Source organism: Nestor notabilis, unplaced genomic scaffold (assembly GCF_000696875.1).
Source record: "Nestor notabilis isolate BGI_N333 unplaced genomic scaffold, ASM69687v1 scaffold27855, whole genome shotgun sequence".
Lineage (NCBI taxonomy): Eukaryota > Metazoa > Chordata > Aves > Psittaciformes > Psittacidae > Nestor > Nestor notabilis.
This window is the reverse complement of record NW_009928363.1, coordinates 34,797-52,104: the sequence shown is the minus strand read 5'-3', so window position 1 is coordinate 52,104 and position 17,308 is coordinate 34,797. Positions and strand designations below refer to the sequence as shown.

The following is a 17,308-nucleotide window of genomic DNA, read 5'->3' as shown; positions in this document are numbered from 1 at the left end:
CCAGGAACAGTTACGAAAATTTCACAATCGAATGTTGCACTCTGAACTTGGGGAGGGAAGTCTGAGACCCTGAATTCATGAGTGTTTGACTTGGATGTGAGGAAACGTGGCATAAGAGTTGCTATTGGAAATGAAAAATAGATTTATAGGCTGAAGAGGCTTTGGAACCCCCTCATTAGCCTCCTTTGGCACAGCCACTGCTTCCTGACTCGTCTCAGTCCCAGCAGAAGCTAAGCTGCTGTTCAGTAGGTTCAGAGTGAGCCTTCTGTCGGGCTGCTGCTTCACCAATGCATGCTGCAGTCCAGCATATAGCCCCATTATACATGATCAGCCCCTACCATGGTAGCACAATACTGCAGGGATGCTTTAAAAGCATATAAATATGGCTTATCACATCTTGAAAAGTTGTAATTACAGTTTATAAAATCATAGAATCTTTTCTTATCTACCTTTCTAGCACGGGAATGTTTCTTTCAGTTAATAACCTTAAGTGGCTTAAGTGTTGGTGCTCCAAGCCCTACCTTTGGGTAAAGAACATTGCTAGTACTTTTCTAATGATACTGTGTTTCAGCTTTTGCTCTCACTCACACCTTCATACCCCTACTATAACAGTATCTAATACTTTTCTTCCCTTTTTCTCCCTTGTCCAACTGTCCCTATGGCATTTGGCATTTCACGGTGTGAAAAAGATACATGGATTGCAGTGCTTGAGGAGATTCAGCTAAAAGCCTTACTGTAGTTTCCATGTCAGTAATAGCGAGTAAAAGAGGAATGCATTCTTTTTGAAGAGGTATCCATTGCTTAGGTGAAAGGGAAAAGAAGGTCAATGCTTTCCTTCATCATCATGCATTGGAAGAAACTTTTAACTTCTCTCTACTTTTCCAGAGACATTTTACCACTTTGTTTTAGACTTTGTTCAAAAAAGGCTAATGTGGACAGCTGGTGGTATGTCATGCCTCCTGTTTTGGTTTACCAGCATTTCCTCAGAGGAAGTCGGCATGGCTGTTAGAAGACTGTGTCCTGCCATAGGAATTGAACTCTTATGTCTCCACACATTGTGTGGCTTGTCAAACTGGAGCTATTTCCATATTGAAGGAAAGAGTGTGACTAAAGATACACTGTCACATTCAAATGTGATGTGAGACAGACCTTGCCTACCTTTTATTTCTAGTTTTTGTAGTCTTCAAGGGTGATTCAAAAAGAAGGAATCCTGACCAAAAAGCTGGTCCCTGTGGCTGCCCAGTTATCATGGATAGACATAGGTTTTTTGCCAAGGCAGCATGGAGGTTATGTGGGAAACTCATTCTCTTTGACCCACAGTCCCCTTGAAATGATTGAGTAGTAGTACATTGCTCAGTATAAACTAGATTACAACAATATAAAACGTAAGTATTCTCAGACATAGAATGAAAGAATAAAGTGTAAATGTGCATTCATGAAGACGGATTTAGTATGGATTGTCATTTGATTATTCATAAAGTAGAATGCTAGTATATCAATTTGACCTACTTATGATTGCTTTTGCTACTACTTTGTGGTCTTAATGTGTTTTTCTGCATTTTAACCTTTAAAAATTGATTGAGTGACATCCTGTTACTCAGAAGCTGTATAGTTAGTAGTGGATCTCCGAATTATTTCTAGGCATCAAAGTAGGTAATACTGTTCTTAAATCTATGTTAATCCTGGATTAAGAAAATAGAGAGTATTTTCTAGGTTTAAAGACTGAAATTCTTACTTCAAATGTGTGAACACCTTGTTGGAGAGTCTATAGAATATAGCTCATTGCATAAGATAGGGGGTTTAGTATATTTATGTGCACAAGTTATTAAATGTAGTTTCAGACAGGAAGATGTCTTAAGCAGTGCAGGAATTGAAATCACTGGTTTTCAATACATTTGTCTTATTCCATTTGTACAAAAGGGTCTCTCTAAAAGAGTGTCTTCTAACATATAAGTTCCCTTTAAAATTATTAACGCAGTGAGAATTTGACTTATTTTTTTCTAAATGAAGGAATAGGAATTGGAATTATAATTAAAAACAACATTATAGGAATGCCTAATGATAGATTTGAAACTTCAAGTTCCTGCTGTTACCTCACTCCAAGTTTCATTTGGAGCTGTACCTCTAACAGACTTCATGTCAGTAGCCTCTCTACTGAAAAAATCTTGGATTGCATCAGATGTAACTTTTTCTTCTTAAGGCAACATTATTTTTAAGGGTTGAGACAGATTTGGGTTTATGTCTATACTGTTTGATAGAAAAACTCTTCTGCTAGTTATATGTCTTGATAATATTGAGAATCCACAGTTAACATTATGTACATGAAGTTTTTCAAAACATAACATTATGTACATGAAGTTTTTCAAAACATTACATTATTGAGGTGCATTCAGATTTGAAAACAGGTAGTTTTGGTGGGCTTAATATATTTTTTCTTCATTCTTTCCAGAGAAGCTTTCCAACATAAACATCTAGATGGTCCCTAAATTTTCTCAAAACCATAATTCTTATTGGCTAATCTACACATATTTTTAGATCCTAAAAACTAATGCTGAAATCACAGATTATCTTTTATTCTTTTAAAATCTAACTCAGGGAAAGTATTTTGAAGTAACTGTTTCTCAGTTGAAACCAATGCAGGAGTTTAAACATTGAAATCCAAATACTTAACAAAGGAGATGGATATCATTTGAAATGCTTGTTTTGCTTTTACTGCTTTTTCCATTGAATCTGTGCTGCTTCTGTGCAACTGTTTTCCACTGTAGAAACTCCATCCTGCTGCCTTGCTTCTCGTGAGCGTATTTACAAAACTAGTGATGTAGCTGGGCCTGCCTCTGCTATTTCATCTCTCTCTCACAAACTGAAGGGTGGGTATGCATGTCAACATAGCAAGGTTATTCAGATTTTTACATTCAAAATGGGGTTTTTTTGGTTGGTGGTTTTGTTTTGTTTTGTTTTCTCCTTCCATTCATTTTCATTTCATTCACTTAATAAAATAATGTTTTGAAAATAAATGTTCAGGTTTGGTCTTTGTTGGGAGCTTGTTTGATATAACCACTCAGTGTTGCCTTTCTGAGTTGCCTCAGCTTCATAATACGTGATCTGGCTAATTCTTTCAGCTTTGCAAACAGAAAGGTGACTGTTAGTCTGATCTAATAAGGCCTGGTTTCAGACAATAGGCAAATGAAATATGGAAGAAGAAAGGGGAAAATATATAATTTTTTTTTGCTTGCTTACAGTTAAAGCAGTTTGCTACATGGTTATGCAGCTTTCCATTTTAGGGATTTTTTTTGTGCTGATAGTCTAGAATGATAATTAGTATTATTTATCTGTATATGTGCAAATCCAAACCTTTGTTTTTTAAAAAATAAGATACTTCTTTTTCTTTCTGGAAGCTGCTGTTAAGCTATGCCTTTCATAAGCAGCTTTGTTCCAGAATGTTTTCCTGCTTGATATTCATTAGTCATGCATATATTTTGAGTTTGATACATTGCTGAATGGCTTGCAGTGTTTTACGTCCTTGTCAACTTTTCACTATTCTTTCCTTTTTAAGGAATTCTGTAAAAAGTTTCTATCTAGAAAATTTTATCATCTGGCAGACCTTAAATTAATCTTTTTATTTGTTTGTGGGAAAAATGTGTTTAAAGTAATTACTGTTTACATTTCTGAATTCATGTATCACAAAGTAGACATCTCAAAATAGCTCATCAGTAGAACTGGTGAATAACTGAGCTGGCATGAGCAAAATGGTCAGACTGATATTTAAGAAACTTTTTTAGGTTTGTTTTTGTTTTTTCTTTAGCAAGAACAATTATTTATAAAGCATGATGTACCATGCTATGTTTTCCCTTCCTCTTCCCCCTCCTTCCAAAGAAAAAAATAATTATAGAACACATAAGAAAAAAGAATGAAGATGAATCAGACTCTCAAAATTTATTACGATCATGTTTGAGATGTTCTCATTATATTCTGCTCTTCACATTTTGCATATTCTTCCTGAATATAGACAAAATATTTCTTCTCTGCCTGGAGAAGTATTAACTCCTACCATGTTTTATCTCCTGGGAAGCCAGGAGAGTACCCTAACCTTCAAGCTTACCAAATATTCCAATATAGGTGTCCTTCATTTTTTTCCTGTTGCTCTTTATTATAAGATACTTAAATACAGAGGTAGAAAAATAATAATTGTCATGTAACTTGAGGAAACATCTGGCTTGCTAGACTTTGCTTCAAAAAATACATCTGTTTTTGTACTATTAGAGGTAACAGTAGGAGAAACTGCTTCTATATATTTTCTAGCATACAGATAAGGCTTCATGAGTGAGAACTGGAAGAAGATGGTTCAGATCCCATTACGCAGAAGGAAGTAAACACAGATTTCCCACCTTTAACTAGTGAAAACCCATCCAGATCAGAAGGACTTAACTGTGTCTTCAAGACTTTGCAGTGTAAAGTCTCACTTTGTGGAGAAGCAGTTATATTTAATGCACAACTGCTGCATTGCTCGCCAGTAATTTCAACATTGCTTGTCTTAATTTTCAAAATACAATTCTACAAGAGACTGAGTGTGGTCACAGAGTTACTAGAAGCAGATTGCTTTAATGAGTTGCTACTTTGCATATACTTGGGTTTAATGTATTTATATTAGCTACCCATAGTTTTTATAGTTCTGTGGATTAATATATGTACAAAGTCAGTGTGCAAAGAGACAATAAATTAGTGCATCAAAGTAAGAGGGCATCATAGACCACAGCTGATAGTTTAGTGGTTGGAAAAGGTGGGTTGGTTTGTTGGGTGGTTTTTTAGTAGGTTGTGTTCTGGTAGCAGAACATTGATAGTTTGTGGTCTTAAAAAGGTGTATACCGCAGATTATCAATGTGAATAATTTTAGGTGTGTTTGTAAACCTCTTACTCGATTTGCCTTATAGCTGTTTTTAAGTCCTACATTTCCTGACTTTTGAGCATTAAAGAAAATAAATCTGGTAAATCACTTAATCTTTCTGCAAGTCTCTTGTTGCAGTCAGGCTGTAACTCATAGAGATAATAAATAACTAATCCCTGTTTTCTGTTGCAACTGTGGTAAACTTAGATAACTTCTGACGTGCCTAGGGATTGTGCTTCCTTTACTAGTGGTTTTGGAAACAGAAAACTGTGCCTTTTGATACCTTCATAGTAGTGTTTTTCTGTAAATATTTCTAAAACTTGTTCGTATGTATCTTTGGGACAAGAAATGTGTTGAAAATATTCTAGAGGAAAAGAAAGTCTCTTTATATTTCCTTTCATTTTGCTTTGAACAGAAGCACATGTTTGATTTTTATCTTGTGTTCAGATCTTTTTAATCCTTTTGTATTACTGTTTTGCATTATTAAAGGTATCACTGTCAAAGTATAATAAATATAAAATATACTAAACAGGTGACCGAATGAATTTCACAGGAGCTGCTAGACCAATTTCTCCATCAGGAAAATCAGACATGTCATCAAAACACAGAGCTGACAGCAGGTCACCCAAGCTTGATGTGCGAATGAATAGAGCTGCTGCTGACCAGAAGAAACCTAGAAATACAGACGGCTTATCTGCCAGTGAGTCTCTTATGCTGAAATCAGATGCTGCAAAATTGCGATCAGACTCTCATAGCAGGTCTTTGTCTCCAAATCATAACACTTTGCAAACACTAAAAACTGATGGTAGAACAACAACTGGTCTGAGAGCTGAATCTCCAGGGCCAGGAACCCGGTCATCTTCTCCAAAGACAAAGACACTTACAGCTGTTAGATCTGGTGCTAGTTCTCCACGATCCTCATCACCCCATGACAAAACTCTACCTCAGAAAGCTCCATCCCCTGTAAAAACAAAGCTTGATCCTCCTCGAGAACGCTCCAAATCAGATTCTTACACATTAGATCCAGACACCCTTCGCAAAAAGAAAGTACCACTAACAGAACCCTTGAGGGGCAGGTCCACTTCACCCAAACCAAAAATTATTGCAAAAGATGGAAAACCTGTTACAGAAACTGAAAATAGAGCTCCTTCCCCTCATGTTGTACAAGAAAATCTTCACAGTGAGGTAGTTGAAGTATGTACTTCAAGTACTTTAAAGACTAACAGTATTATAGATAGTACCTGTGAAGACAACACAGAATTCAGAAGTCTGGACGATGTTTCTAATAAAGTTCATTTCAGCATAGGAAAAGCACCACTGAAAGATGAGCAAGACATGAGAGCATCTCCAAAAGTGAGCCGTAAATGTGCTGGTAGGCACACAAGACCCAAAAAGGAAAAATCTAGCTTTCTTTTCAAAGGAGACGGCTCCAAGCCTGTAGAGCCTGCCAAGCAAGCAATGTCACCTTCTGTTGCAGAATGTGCTAGAGCTGTATTTGCTGCATTTCTCTGGCATGAAGGTATTGTTCATGATGCTATGGCTTGTTCATCTTTTTTGAAGTTTAATCCAGAACTGTCCAAAGAGCATGCACCAATTCGAAGCAGTCTTACTCAACAACCTGCAGAGGAAAAAGAAACGAAGTTGAAAAATAGACATTCATTGGAAATATCATCTGCTCTTAACATGTTCAACATCTCACCTCATGGACCAGATATATCTAAAATGGGTAGCATCAATAAAAACAAAGTCCTCTCCATGTTAAAAGAACCACCTCTCCATGAAAAGTGTGAAGATGGAAAAACTGAAACTACCTCCTTTGAAACATCAAGTCACCACAACATAAAATCCAAATCTCCTCTTCCATTAACATTGCAGCACTTGGTAGCTTTCTGGGAAGATATTTCTTTAGCAACTATTAAAGCAGCTTCCCAAAACATGATTTTTCCAAGTCCTGGTTCTTGTGCAGTGTTGAAGAAAAAGGAAAGTGACAAAGATAACAAGAAAACTAAAAAAGAGAAAAAGAAAAAAGAAAAGGTTGAGACTAGGCCAAGGGGAAATCTTTTTGGTGAGATGGCCCAGCTTGCGGTGGGAGGACCTGAAAAAGACACCATCTGTGAGTTGTGTGGAGAATCCCATCCATATCCAGTGACTTACCACATGAGACAAGCTCATCCAGGTAAGATTACATATTTTTTAATTCTCATGTCAATCTGGAAAATATATTGCACATGCACATATTGATATTAGTTACTGTTATGAAAATGTGTCAGACTGTCTTGTTTAACATTTTAACACAGTTTCACTATATAAGCTAAATTAAAACTTACAAATTACATATTTGTATATGTTATCCTCAAGTAGTTATGGACCTAAGCTTTCAAAGATGCTCAAGAATGTTGTTCAAAACAAGGCCAAAATAATGACCTCACTTTACAGTAGATCTTCAGAGCAGAAACATGCCATTTATTACACTTTAGGACTTGAAACTGTGCTGAGAAAGTTGGAAATAAAAAAGATGAGATTGGTTAGTTAGAGTTTCTACGTTGCCGGATGTTTTCTATTACTGTTCTACTGTAAATACTAGAAAACTTATTTATCTACTGTGTCAGCACTGGGTATCAGTGACTTAATTTTGGGGGTTTAAAACTTATCTAAAAAAAACCAGTCCAAGTCTGTAGACAATTTGAATGGTAAAACACAATTTCAGTCTCATATTTCATCTCTTGATTTGGGTCCCTGGGTTTTTTTCAGGACTTTGTTTTTAGGAAAATGGAGTAAATCAGTGTTAGCTGGGCATTATCGTAGCCAGTCAAACAAGTTCAAAAGCTACGTAAGTTGTTTTCTTTAGAAAAGGGATCTTAACAGAAGGGATTAGCTACAACATAGCTAATAATAACTAACCTCATTAAAGACAAAATTATTTCCATGTTTTCTAGTTTGTAAATATAACTAATTAATTATTTTACCAGCTGAAGTTCAGGCTGATGATGTTATGAACTTGTTTTACCACTGTCTGCAAAGTAAAGCAAAATTAAGGAGCCTTCTTATTCCAAGTTATGAATGCCCTAAATCTCTCTGAGAAACAGTAATCTCAAAGAAATGCACTTCATTCCCTTTTCAGCTTTTGTTAGGCAGCGGATAGGTTTTCTGTGTTTGTTAAATTATACATAATATTTGCCTATATATAATACTGATCTTACTGTCTCTTACCTGTCTGAACAGGGAGCTATTGATGCTTTGGATAAGTTCTTAATAAAAGCTTAAAAAATTGAAGTGCATTTGGATTCTTTGGGTAGTGGTGGGACACCTGGACATGCATCTTGTTTTTTAAACAGTTCAGAGAAACAGAAAAGGAGCAAATTAGGCCGGGAAAAGACAAGCATCTTCATTCCCTCTTTCCATCCCTCTTTGACACTAATAGGTAATATAATAATAATCCTTCTTTTGGAATAACTTTTTTCCCATCTTTTTCCCAATGTAGGCTGTGGCCGTTATGCAGGTGGCCAAGGTTATAATAGCATTGGGCACTTTTGTGGAGGATGGGCTGGTAATTGCGGTGATGGTGGTATTGGAGGAAGCACTTGGTATTTGGTTTGTGACCGATGCAGAGAAAAATATCTCCGTGAAAAGCAAGCAGCAGCAAGAGAGAAGGTATTTTACTCTGCTTTCATGTGCTTAGCACTCTTATCTGCTTAATAGTACTGTGTTCACAACTTGAAAATAAGGTAGGACCAGTTTAAAAAATTTGTAATTTCAGAATTTTGGAAGATTTTGGAATATCCACTTGTGTCATTTATAGGTTTAAGATACTAAGACAGAAACTTTGCTTATTACTTCTGACTGGATTTCTTCCCTTCAGACAGTAGTGTTTTCAAATTTGTACAGTGATTTTATTTTCTTATCCCAGTACAACTGCAGTATAGAATGCAGTACCTAATTTTTTAAAAGCATGCTCTAGTTTATCTAACTTTTATTTGTTTACTGAAATATGAGTACTATTTTAACTTTATATGCTTATAGTTTCTTTAATGAACTTAATCCTTGAGATCATTGGATATAAGATGCCAAACACTGGGCAGACTAGAGCAGTTTTTAGTGGGAATAGTACGAAAGATGTTTTGCTTGTATTCGTCTTCCATGGCCAATTTCAAATTCATGCTTAAAAGCATATAGACAACTTGAGGTTTTAAGATAAGCAGAAGAATGCTAATTTAACTTTATTTCTGAAACTAAATTTGTTGAAAGTTTTTACACACAAAATTCATCCTGAGGCAAACATCAAAACTTTCATCCGTTTATTAAAAGTTTGCAAAGTTATGAAAATAACAGAAGTGCCATTTTGTAATAGAAAATATTTTATAACAGGAAGAACCAAGCAACTTTAGTATAAGTGACACGGTCAGCTTCCTTGTGATGACTTATAATTTAGATATACATATTTCTAATTTCTCTAGATTAAACAGTCTAGGAGAAAACCAATGCAAGTTAAAACTCCTCGTGCCTTGCCAACTATGGAAGCTCATCAAGTGATTAAAGCCAATGCACTGTATTTACTGTCGCTGAGTAGTGCTGCTGAGCCCAGTATCCTCTGCTATCACCCTGCAAAGGCATTCCAGTCTCAACTTCCCAGTGTCAAAGAAGGAATTTCTGAAGACTTTCCCATTAAAATGCCATGTCTGTATCTACAGACGTTAGCAAGGTAATTAAAGGACGTTTATGAATATAGCTTTTAATACTCATCTATTGATAGTGTAGGATAAAAATATGTATATAAACTAAACTAATACTTACATAGAAAAATAGATAGTTTCCTAATTCTTTATGATCTTTCTTCTTTTTTTTCCCTTTCCCCGATCTTGTTCAATTTCTTACACATATTTGCTTCAAGGATCAAATATACCCTGAGTACTTTTTGGATGCTAAATATTTTTTAACAACAGTTTAGTTTCTATTCAAAGGATTTAGAATTTCCTGAAGAGTTTGACTTCTGTGTATGTGTGTGTTTCAGGAACTTGTAATCCTTAATCCTTATTTAAAAATCTAATTTAATGCAGGCATCATCATGAAAACTTTGTTGGGTACCAGGATGACAACCTCTTCCAGGATGAGATGAGGTACCTGCGCTCAACTTCAGTACCTGCACCGTACATCTCAGTTACTCCTGATGCAAGTCCTAATGTCTTTGAAGAGCCAGAAAGTAACATGAAATCTATGCCCCCAAGGTACTTCCTTGTAACTCTAGGTACTGCATACAAATGCTAAAGCATTAGCATAACACCAGATTTAAAAAGAGCAGCCCAGATCCATCTCTGCAATGGCAGCAAAAGTACAAAACATGTGAAGCTGTAGTTAGAAAAATACCTTCAGTGAGTCACAGCATATCTCATATATTTTCAGCCCGTAGCCATGCAGGTTTGCAAATCAGATTTGAAGTTTCTAACTGTAATGCAAACCAATTGCTTCTATCTTGAAAAGTCTTGGGTTTACAACCCGAATCTGAAAAAGGTTTTTTTCAGAGATTGGTAAGGACTCTTAGCGTACCTCAGGGAGATTTATCCATCCACTCCAGGCCTGCTTATTTCCCCATAAAGACAAATACAGTTTTTCCAGAATCTTCAGAACACAGAACTAAAGAAGTGATCTAAAAAGCAATGGTCCAAGGACTGTAGCCATTGCAAACTCCTTGAAACTGTAGCAGGTTTTTTCCTCTACTTCTATAACACAACTGTCTGCAGTACAAATTAGTGGTCTTTTTGAAAGGAAGTGACTTTTATCCTCCTTTCAGGATTTCATTCTGAACGGAAATTTGGACGGGAGGGAATTTAATTACCTTATGTTTATCAAAGTTAAATGTTGCTGATCCTTTCTGTGATAAGTTAAAATGACACCGAAGAAATTACAATTTTGTGCTATCTGGGAGCAAAAGTGCTAGATGGTTTCTGTCAAGTTAAGACAGTTTCTTACTTCATTAAGTTTACTATGATCCAATTCAGGCAATTAGCAGGGGGGGGAGGAGAAAAAAAATAAAAAGGCTCTTATTGTTTCTTAATAATAGACCAGAATCAACTTAAATGCTCAGTGTTCTCAGATGTCAAACAGCGATTCCTCATAATGAGGATGTAGTGAAGAGAAAGCTTGTTTTTAATCTGTTTTTATTTTAATCTTATATTTTATACTGATTACAATAACAGTTTATTGGAATACTACGATCTACAATGTAGTCTTTTCAGAAATAGAACTTTTCTTACAAAACTCCTTAAGAGTGCATCGTATTGGTATATTCCTTTATTAAAACTGTGGACACCATGGTCTCCTGAGGCCTATAGGGACAGCGTAAGCTGGGAGTTCTTCTGCAGACTGTAAGAAGTCCACTGAAGGTAAGGAGTAAAATATGTCAGAGGCATAGCCATAGCAATTGAATATTGGCTTGAAGGCTAATGATGTTAGAAACTTTTACTTCACATAAAGTTCTAAATTTCAGTTGGCTTGCATATTAAAAATTCATCCCATAGATGTTTTCACGTGCATTCTCAGGGCAAATTTGGTCTGAAGTGTCAATTTAGGCATGATCTGAATGTTTGTGTTATCTCGAAAAAAATACCTAAATTCTTGGAACTTATCATATACATTATTACATTTGTTTATAAAGCACTTTGCATGCTTTTTCACCTTATGTAATTCTAATACTTATTCCTTCTTTTCCAGTATTTAAACAGTTACTAGGTACATAAGACAAACTTTCATGCAGTAGTAACATTGCCATTTTGAAATGCATGTCTTTAAATAGCTATGTACAATTCAAGTATACTCTATATATTCAGTAATGGGTGTGTAACTTTACTGATTTCTTTGTAGTTTGGAAACCAGTCCAATAACAGACACAGATCTTGCAAAGCGTACGGTCTTTCAAAGATCATATTCAGTTGTTGCATCAGAATATGACAAACAGCACTCAATTTTGCCAGCACGTGTAAAGGCAATCCCTAGGAGACGAGTCAACAGTGGAGATGCAGGTAAGAGCACAGACATCAGAAGCAGGGGAAAAAGTACTCAAGGGTATGGCACTGGGTTTGCAGTTCTTGGGAACTGTAGACAAATAGGGTTTTCAATAGCTACATGTAATGGCTTTTATTTCTGTTTATTAATAAACATTATCTGTTTGTTAATCCACACAGAATTAGGCTAAAAACAGCTCAGGAATTACTGTGGTTCTGAAATTTGTGGTGCATCTTTTGTGCTTGATGTAAAAGTGGAAGTGGTATTTTCTTTCTCAGTTGAAACATCATTTTTCCACATTGCTTTTTCTTTTTAACGTGTTTTCCTCATGTAAAAAATGAATAAAAATACCAATTCTGAAATTGCTCTATTGCTTTTTATTTTTACTGTAGCTATACAATTAAAATGCACAAAGAATCTAATGTATGCGTATTTTTATGCTTTTGAATAGAAGTGGGGTCCTCTCTCCTGAGACATCCATCTCCTGAACTTTCTCGGTTAATCTCCGCCCACAGCTCTCTTTCCAAAGGAGAGAGAAATTTCCAGTGGCCAGTATTGGCATTTGTAATCCAGCATCATGATCTGGAAGGACTTGAAGTAGCAATGAAACAAGCCTTACGGAAATCTGCTTGCCGAGTCTTTGCCATGGAGGTATTAATGTACTAATGGATCTTGTGTGATTAAAATGAGACATTTTTAAATTTTGTCTCAGATTTAAGAATTATCTTTTGATGTGCAGTAAACCTGTTCTGAAAGTTCACTTACTTATATTATTAACTCTTAAATGTTGTTAATACTGAAGTATTGCCTATAAACCTTCAGTAGTTTACCTGTCATGTAGAAAATGCCGGATGAAAATATTGTTAATCAGTTACAGAAATACTATTTGCTGCTCATTTGCTGAGCATCTTCCTGGTTCTACTTACTTTTTTTTAAGATCTTTTTCAAATATTGGACTGAGTATTCTTTCTTTAGAATTGTTTTGGTGTTGGTAATATCTCAATACTTTATAACTTCCTTCTGAGATGGGTGAATGCTACCCCTCTTATATAGATAGTGAATGAGCAGCCAAAAGATCCATTAAAGGTTAATTAAAGATTAATTGCTTCAATAAAAACTGAGGCTTTTTTTTTTTTTTTTTTTTTTTACATTTCAGCTGAGCTTTAGTAGCATTTCTTCTGAACCTGTATACAGGATGGGTATTTCTCAAGCATTTGTAACGTGTGAAAATATGGGTGGATTTTCTCACAAAGTACGACACCTTCACTGTTAAGCACCACCCATCAAATTTCCAGACATCAATGTGTAGCAGTATTGCAGCTTTAAGAAGATATGAATGTTATAATTCAAAAAAAAAAAACCTTTTACCCAATTATGTTGATATTTTTTTTAAAGCATCTGATTTATTTTTTTTTAAATTGATTTAGTGAATGGCAGAAACCAAACAAGGAAAGCAAATCTCGGCCTCCAGAGTTCTAAATTAAAAAGGATATTTACTTTGTTAACCAATTTGATTAATAAGGAGTGCTGCCCCTGCCACCTCATCCTGTAATAATCTCTGAAAATACATAAGAACTTTTTTTTGTCCTTAGAGCTTTTGTCAAAGAACTTATTTTTGTGTATGGTGTTTCTGAATTACTTTGCTATATCCCTTGTAATATAGTTGTCATTTTAGTAAACTGTTTTAGTCTCAGAGCAATGTGTCTTACTTGAAGACCTTACTTGCCTGTCCAAAAGCATCAGTGCACCTTCTTTCTTACATAAATGGTTTATGAGATGGTTTTACTTCAGGTTTCCTTAACCAATTTATAACTCCTTGTGTGTACTTTATTTTAGGCTTTCAACTGGCTTCTTTGTAATGTCATTCAAACAACTTCTCTTCATGATATTTTGTGGCATTTTGTGGCTTCCCTGACTCCTGCACCTGTAGAGCCTGAAGAAGAGGAGGATGAAGAAAATAAATCAAATAAAGAAAATGCAGAACAAGTGAGCCTTTGTTCTATAAATACGGTATCTCTGTTGATTTTGTGGTTAATTTATCAATATGTGTTGAAAAAGGAAAACCCAAACAACAAAACTAATAGTCTCTTTGTGAAGCATAACCTTAATTATGTAATGAAAATTAATCTACCTGTAATAATTTCGGCTGCTACATCAAAAGCACTGCTGGCGTGAGGAAAATGTGTTCCAACTGGTCCTTATGCTGGTCAGCCTCCAAAATAAGAATTTTTACTGTATAAAACAATATTGTCTTAGCTGTAGTGTGGATAATTACTGACTGAAAGATAAAGCATACTAGAAAGGAGTGTTAAAATAAGTTACTTCTGCTCTCGTGGGAATGCTGCTTCTCTTTTGATGTAATGAAAGGGCAACTTAAAAAATTCCCCTGGGTTCTGTGGTTCAAGCAGGATCAGATTTTCTTTTAATAGAGTAGCAGGGGAAAAGAGTTTGTATCCTTCATAGATGAGTCTTTCCTTGCCTTCTGAAATAGGCTATCATGATCAGAACCTCCTTCTCTTTCTCTGGTAATCTTCCCCATAACACATCTCGCTGGACCCTAGCCTGTTTAGTTCTCTGCCTTTGTACCCACTGCCCAGTGGAAGTGTGCCACTATACAACCATTCTGATACTGACACACCTTAATTAAGAATCATTATTTCCACAGCTCTGAAGAAATAAGGCATCTGGTAACCTTATCTTCATTACCAAGTTTGTTATGGCTGGGGTTTGCTGCTCAAAAAAGTTGTTATTAACAGCTGAAATATGATCTTTTTTTTCTAGTTTGTTTCTTTTCAAATTATTGCAGCGCAATTTTTCACATCTTTAAGTCATGAGAAATATATGGTAATATACAGTATACTTCCCAGATTCCTTGTTAGGTGTTCATATATAACATGCTATTGTAAAAATTCTCTGACAGGAGCTGCTTTGAAATTTCCATTCATTATCGGATTATTGCAGTTACTTTTAAACCAAATACCATAAATTTATTTTTGTTTTTATTTATTTAACCTTTTTTCTCTGAAGTCTGTTAACATACAAATTGCTTTGCATGTTAGGAAAAAGACACAAGAGTATGTGAACATCCTTTGTCGGATATAGTGATTGCTGGCGAAGCAGCTCACCCATTACCCCACACATTTCATCGCCTGCTTCAGACAATCTCTGATCTTATGATGTCTCTTCCCAGTGGTAGTGCATTACAGCAAATGGCCTTAAGGTAAGCACAAATTAAGAAAAATCTTAAAAGGCTGGAAACATTGTAACATTATAGATGAAAAGATAATGTAGATAGGAAGTTTGAAGCAACTGTGTGCATGTATGAGAAGGAGCATGCCTATCCTTTCATGTAGGAGAGATATATATAAGATCTATGTATGTGTTTAGACATATGAATAATTGTATAAAAGACTTCGTAGAGAAAAATATATTTGCTCTTACATTCTGTACTGTATCCACTACAAAAAAAAAACAGCATAACCAATAACCAACTGTTAAAATTCTAAGAGAAGTTGATTCCTGTCTTCCTCAAAATGATGCATAGAACCACTTAAGGTACTGCAACCATTTGAAGTTAAAGGTTTATAGAGATATTTTGAGAAACAAAAATGTGATGGTTTCACTGGTGGGTTGTGTCTTTTAAACAATATTCAATATTTCAAATTGCACTAAATGTGTTTTCAGGTGCTGGAGTCTCAAATTCAAACAATCAGATCACCAGTTCCTGCACCAGAGCAACGTTTTTCATCATATCAACAATATTTTGTCTAAATCTGATGATGGCGATAGTGAAGAGAGTTTTAGTATCAGTGTTCAGTCTGGTTTTGAAGTCATGAATCAGGCAAGTATTACACCTCTCAGAAGCAGACATCAGTTGTGAACAGCCTGCACTTGCTATGATAATTCCGTTTGAATTAAGCATTCTTTATTGCACTGTCATATTTCCTTGGATGTGTCTCAGTTTGGAATCTTGTTGCTGATATTCAGGTTCTCATACTTAGCTTTAGAGTTTCAAATATTGACTCTTAGCTTGTGTATCACTTAAACGTAAATTCTGGAGCAATGCTCATTAAGAGTTAGTTTGCAAGTAAAGTATTTGGGGATCTCTTATATTTTGTTTAGGTAATTCATTTAGGTTCTTTTTTTTCTCTTTGTTATTATGAGGAGCACAAATTAAAACTCCCGATTAATATCTTTAAAGCATTTTCTTCCATTTATTAATATATTTAGGCATTTATTAATATATTCGGCTGTTAGCTATTAATATTTCCTTTGTTTAAAGGGCTGAATAATTTGAACCAATAAATGGCAAATTTCTTCTATAATTCAAAGTGTATGTTCCTCAGAACAGAAATGGCTGTATAGTTTTAAGAATTGTAAATAATACCTGTATTTGGGCTTGCTTTCAGATTTTATAATAATTTTAATTTGTTTTCACAGGAACTCTGTATAGTGGTTTGTCTAAAAGACCTAACCAGCATCGTTGACATTAAAACATCAAGCCGACCTGCCATGATTGGTAGTTTAACAGATGGGTCTACAGAAACGTTCTGGGAGTCAGGAGATGAAGATAAAAACAAAACTAAAAACATCACAATTAACTGTGTAAAAGGAATTAATGCACGTTATGTGTGTGTTCATGTAGACAATTCCAGAGATCTTGGGGTAAGAGGGGAATGAAATGAAATGTCTCTTGTTGAAGGTGCATAGTCAAAGCTGTATGCATTTATCAATCAAGAATCACCATTTTCTTTGTCCAGTTCAGTTTGTAATTCTAATTTAGGACCTTGCATTTCAAAGTAAACTTTCTAATGCCTGTGGTTTTGAAAGCAGTACTTGATAGGATCAGACCAATCCAACTGAATTTGCAGTGTGCATGAACCCATGAGTGGGAAACTTAGTTCTCAGTGGCATGTTCAATTTCAAATGCATTTTCAAGCATTTAATGTTGTCATAAGTTACTTTTCCTGCTCACAATTTCTGTAGAAACATTCAAATAAGGAGTTTTCATAAAATCCAAAATATTTTCTAGACTTACTACATTCATGTTTATACATTTGTTGATTTGTACAGTAATGTTACAAATATATCTTTATTTCAGCTACAGTTTTTAATACAGGGAGCAAATTACATACATTTTTTTGAGAGCTGTGCTTTGGAATTCTTTGTCTTGGTTTTGATCACTTAATTTTTTTTTTTTATTTTATTTTTATTTTTTTAAATAAAACAGCCTGTCTCTCTTCTATGTATGTACTCTTTTAATACAGAAGAAATAGTCAGAATGGCAGAATGGTCCTCAGGTGAAGTGTTTTGTTCTTATTTTGCTTGTCTGTTGCAGAACAAAGTGACTTCAATGACCTTCCTAACTGGCAAGGCAGTAGAAGATCTCTGCAGAATAAAGCAGGTAAACATTTTAACAGTTGACATTGA

At 35.1% G+C, this 17,308-nt stretch overlaps 1 protein-coding gene across 1 annotated transcript in view; it reads left to right on the top strand.

Moving 5' to 3' along the window:
* LOC104405698 (E3 ubiquitin-protein ligase MYCBP2-like) overlaps window positions 1–17,308 on the top strand; it is a gene marked incomplete at its 5' end in the record, with an annotated part of 59,609 nt that overhangs the window by 18,292 nt on the left and 24,009 nt on the right. The window contains 11 exons of the mRNA XM_010014471.1: window positions 5,415–7,058; window positions 8,364–8,533; window positions 9,337–9,581; window positions 9,937–10,104; window positions 11,738–11,895; window positions 12,333–12,529; window positions 13,715–13,864; window positions 14,938–15,098; window positions 15,563–15,719; window positions 16,319–16,543; window positions 17,217–17,282. Of these exons, the coding sequence (XP_010012773.1) occupies window positions 5,415–7,058; window positions 8,364–8,533; window positions 9,337–9,581; window positions 9,937–10,104; window positions 11,738–11,895; window positions 12,333–12,529; window positions 13,715–13,864; window positions 14,938–15,098; window positions 15,563–15,719; window positions 16,319–16,543; window positions 17,217–17,282 (3,341 nt within the window). The remainder of the gene's footprint in view (window positions 1–5,414; window positions 7,059–8,363; window positions 8,534–9,336; window positions 9,582–9,936; window positions 10,105–11,737; window positions 11,896–12,332; window positions 12,530–13,714; window positions 13,865–14,937; window positions 15,099–15,562; window positions 15,720–16,318; window positions 16,544–17,216; window positions 17,283–17,308) is intronic.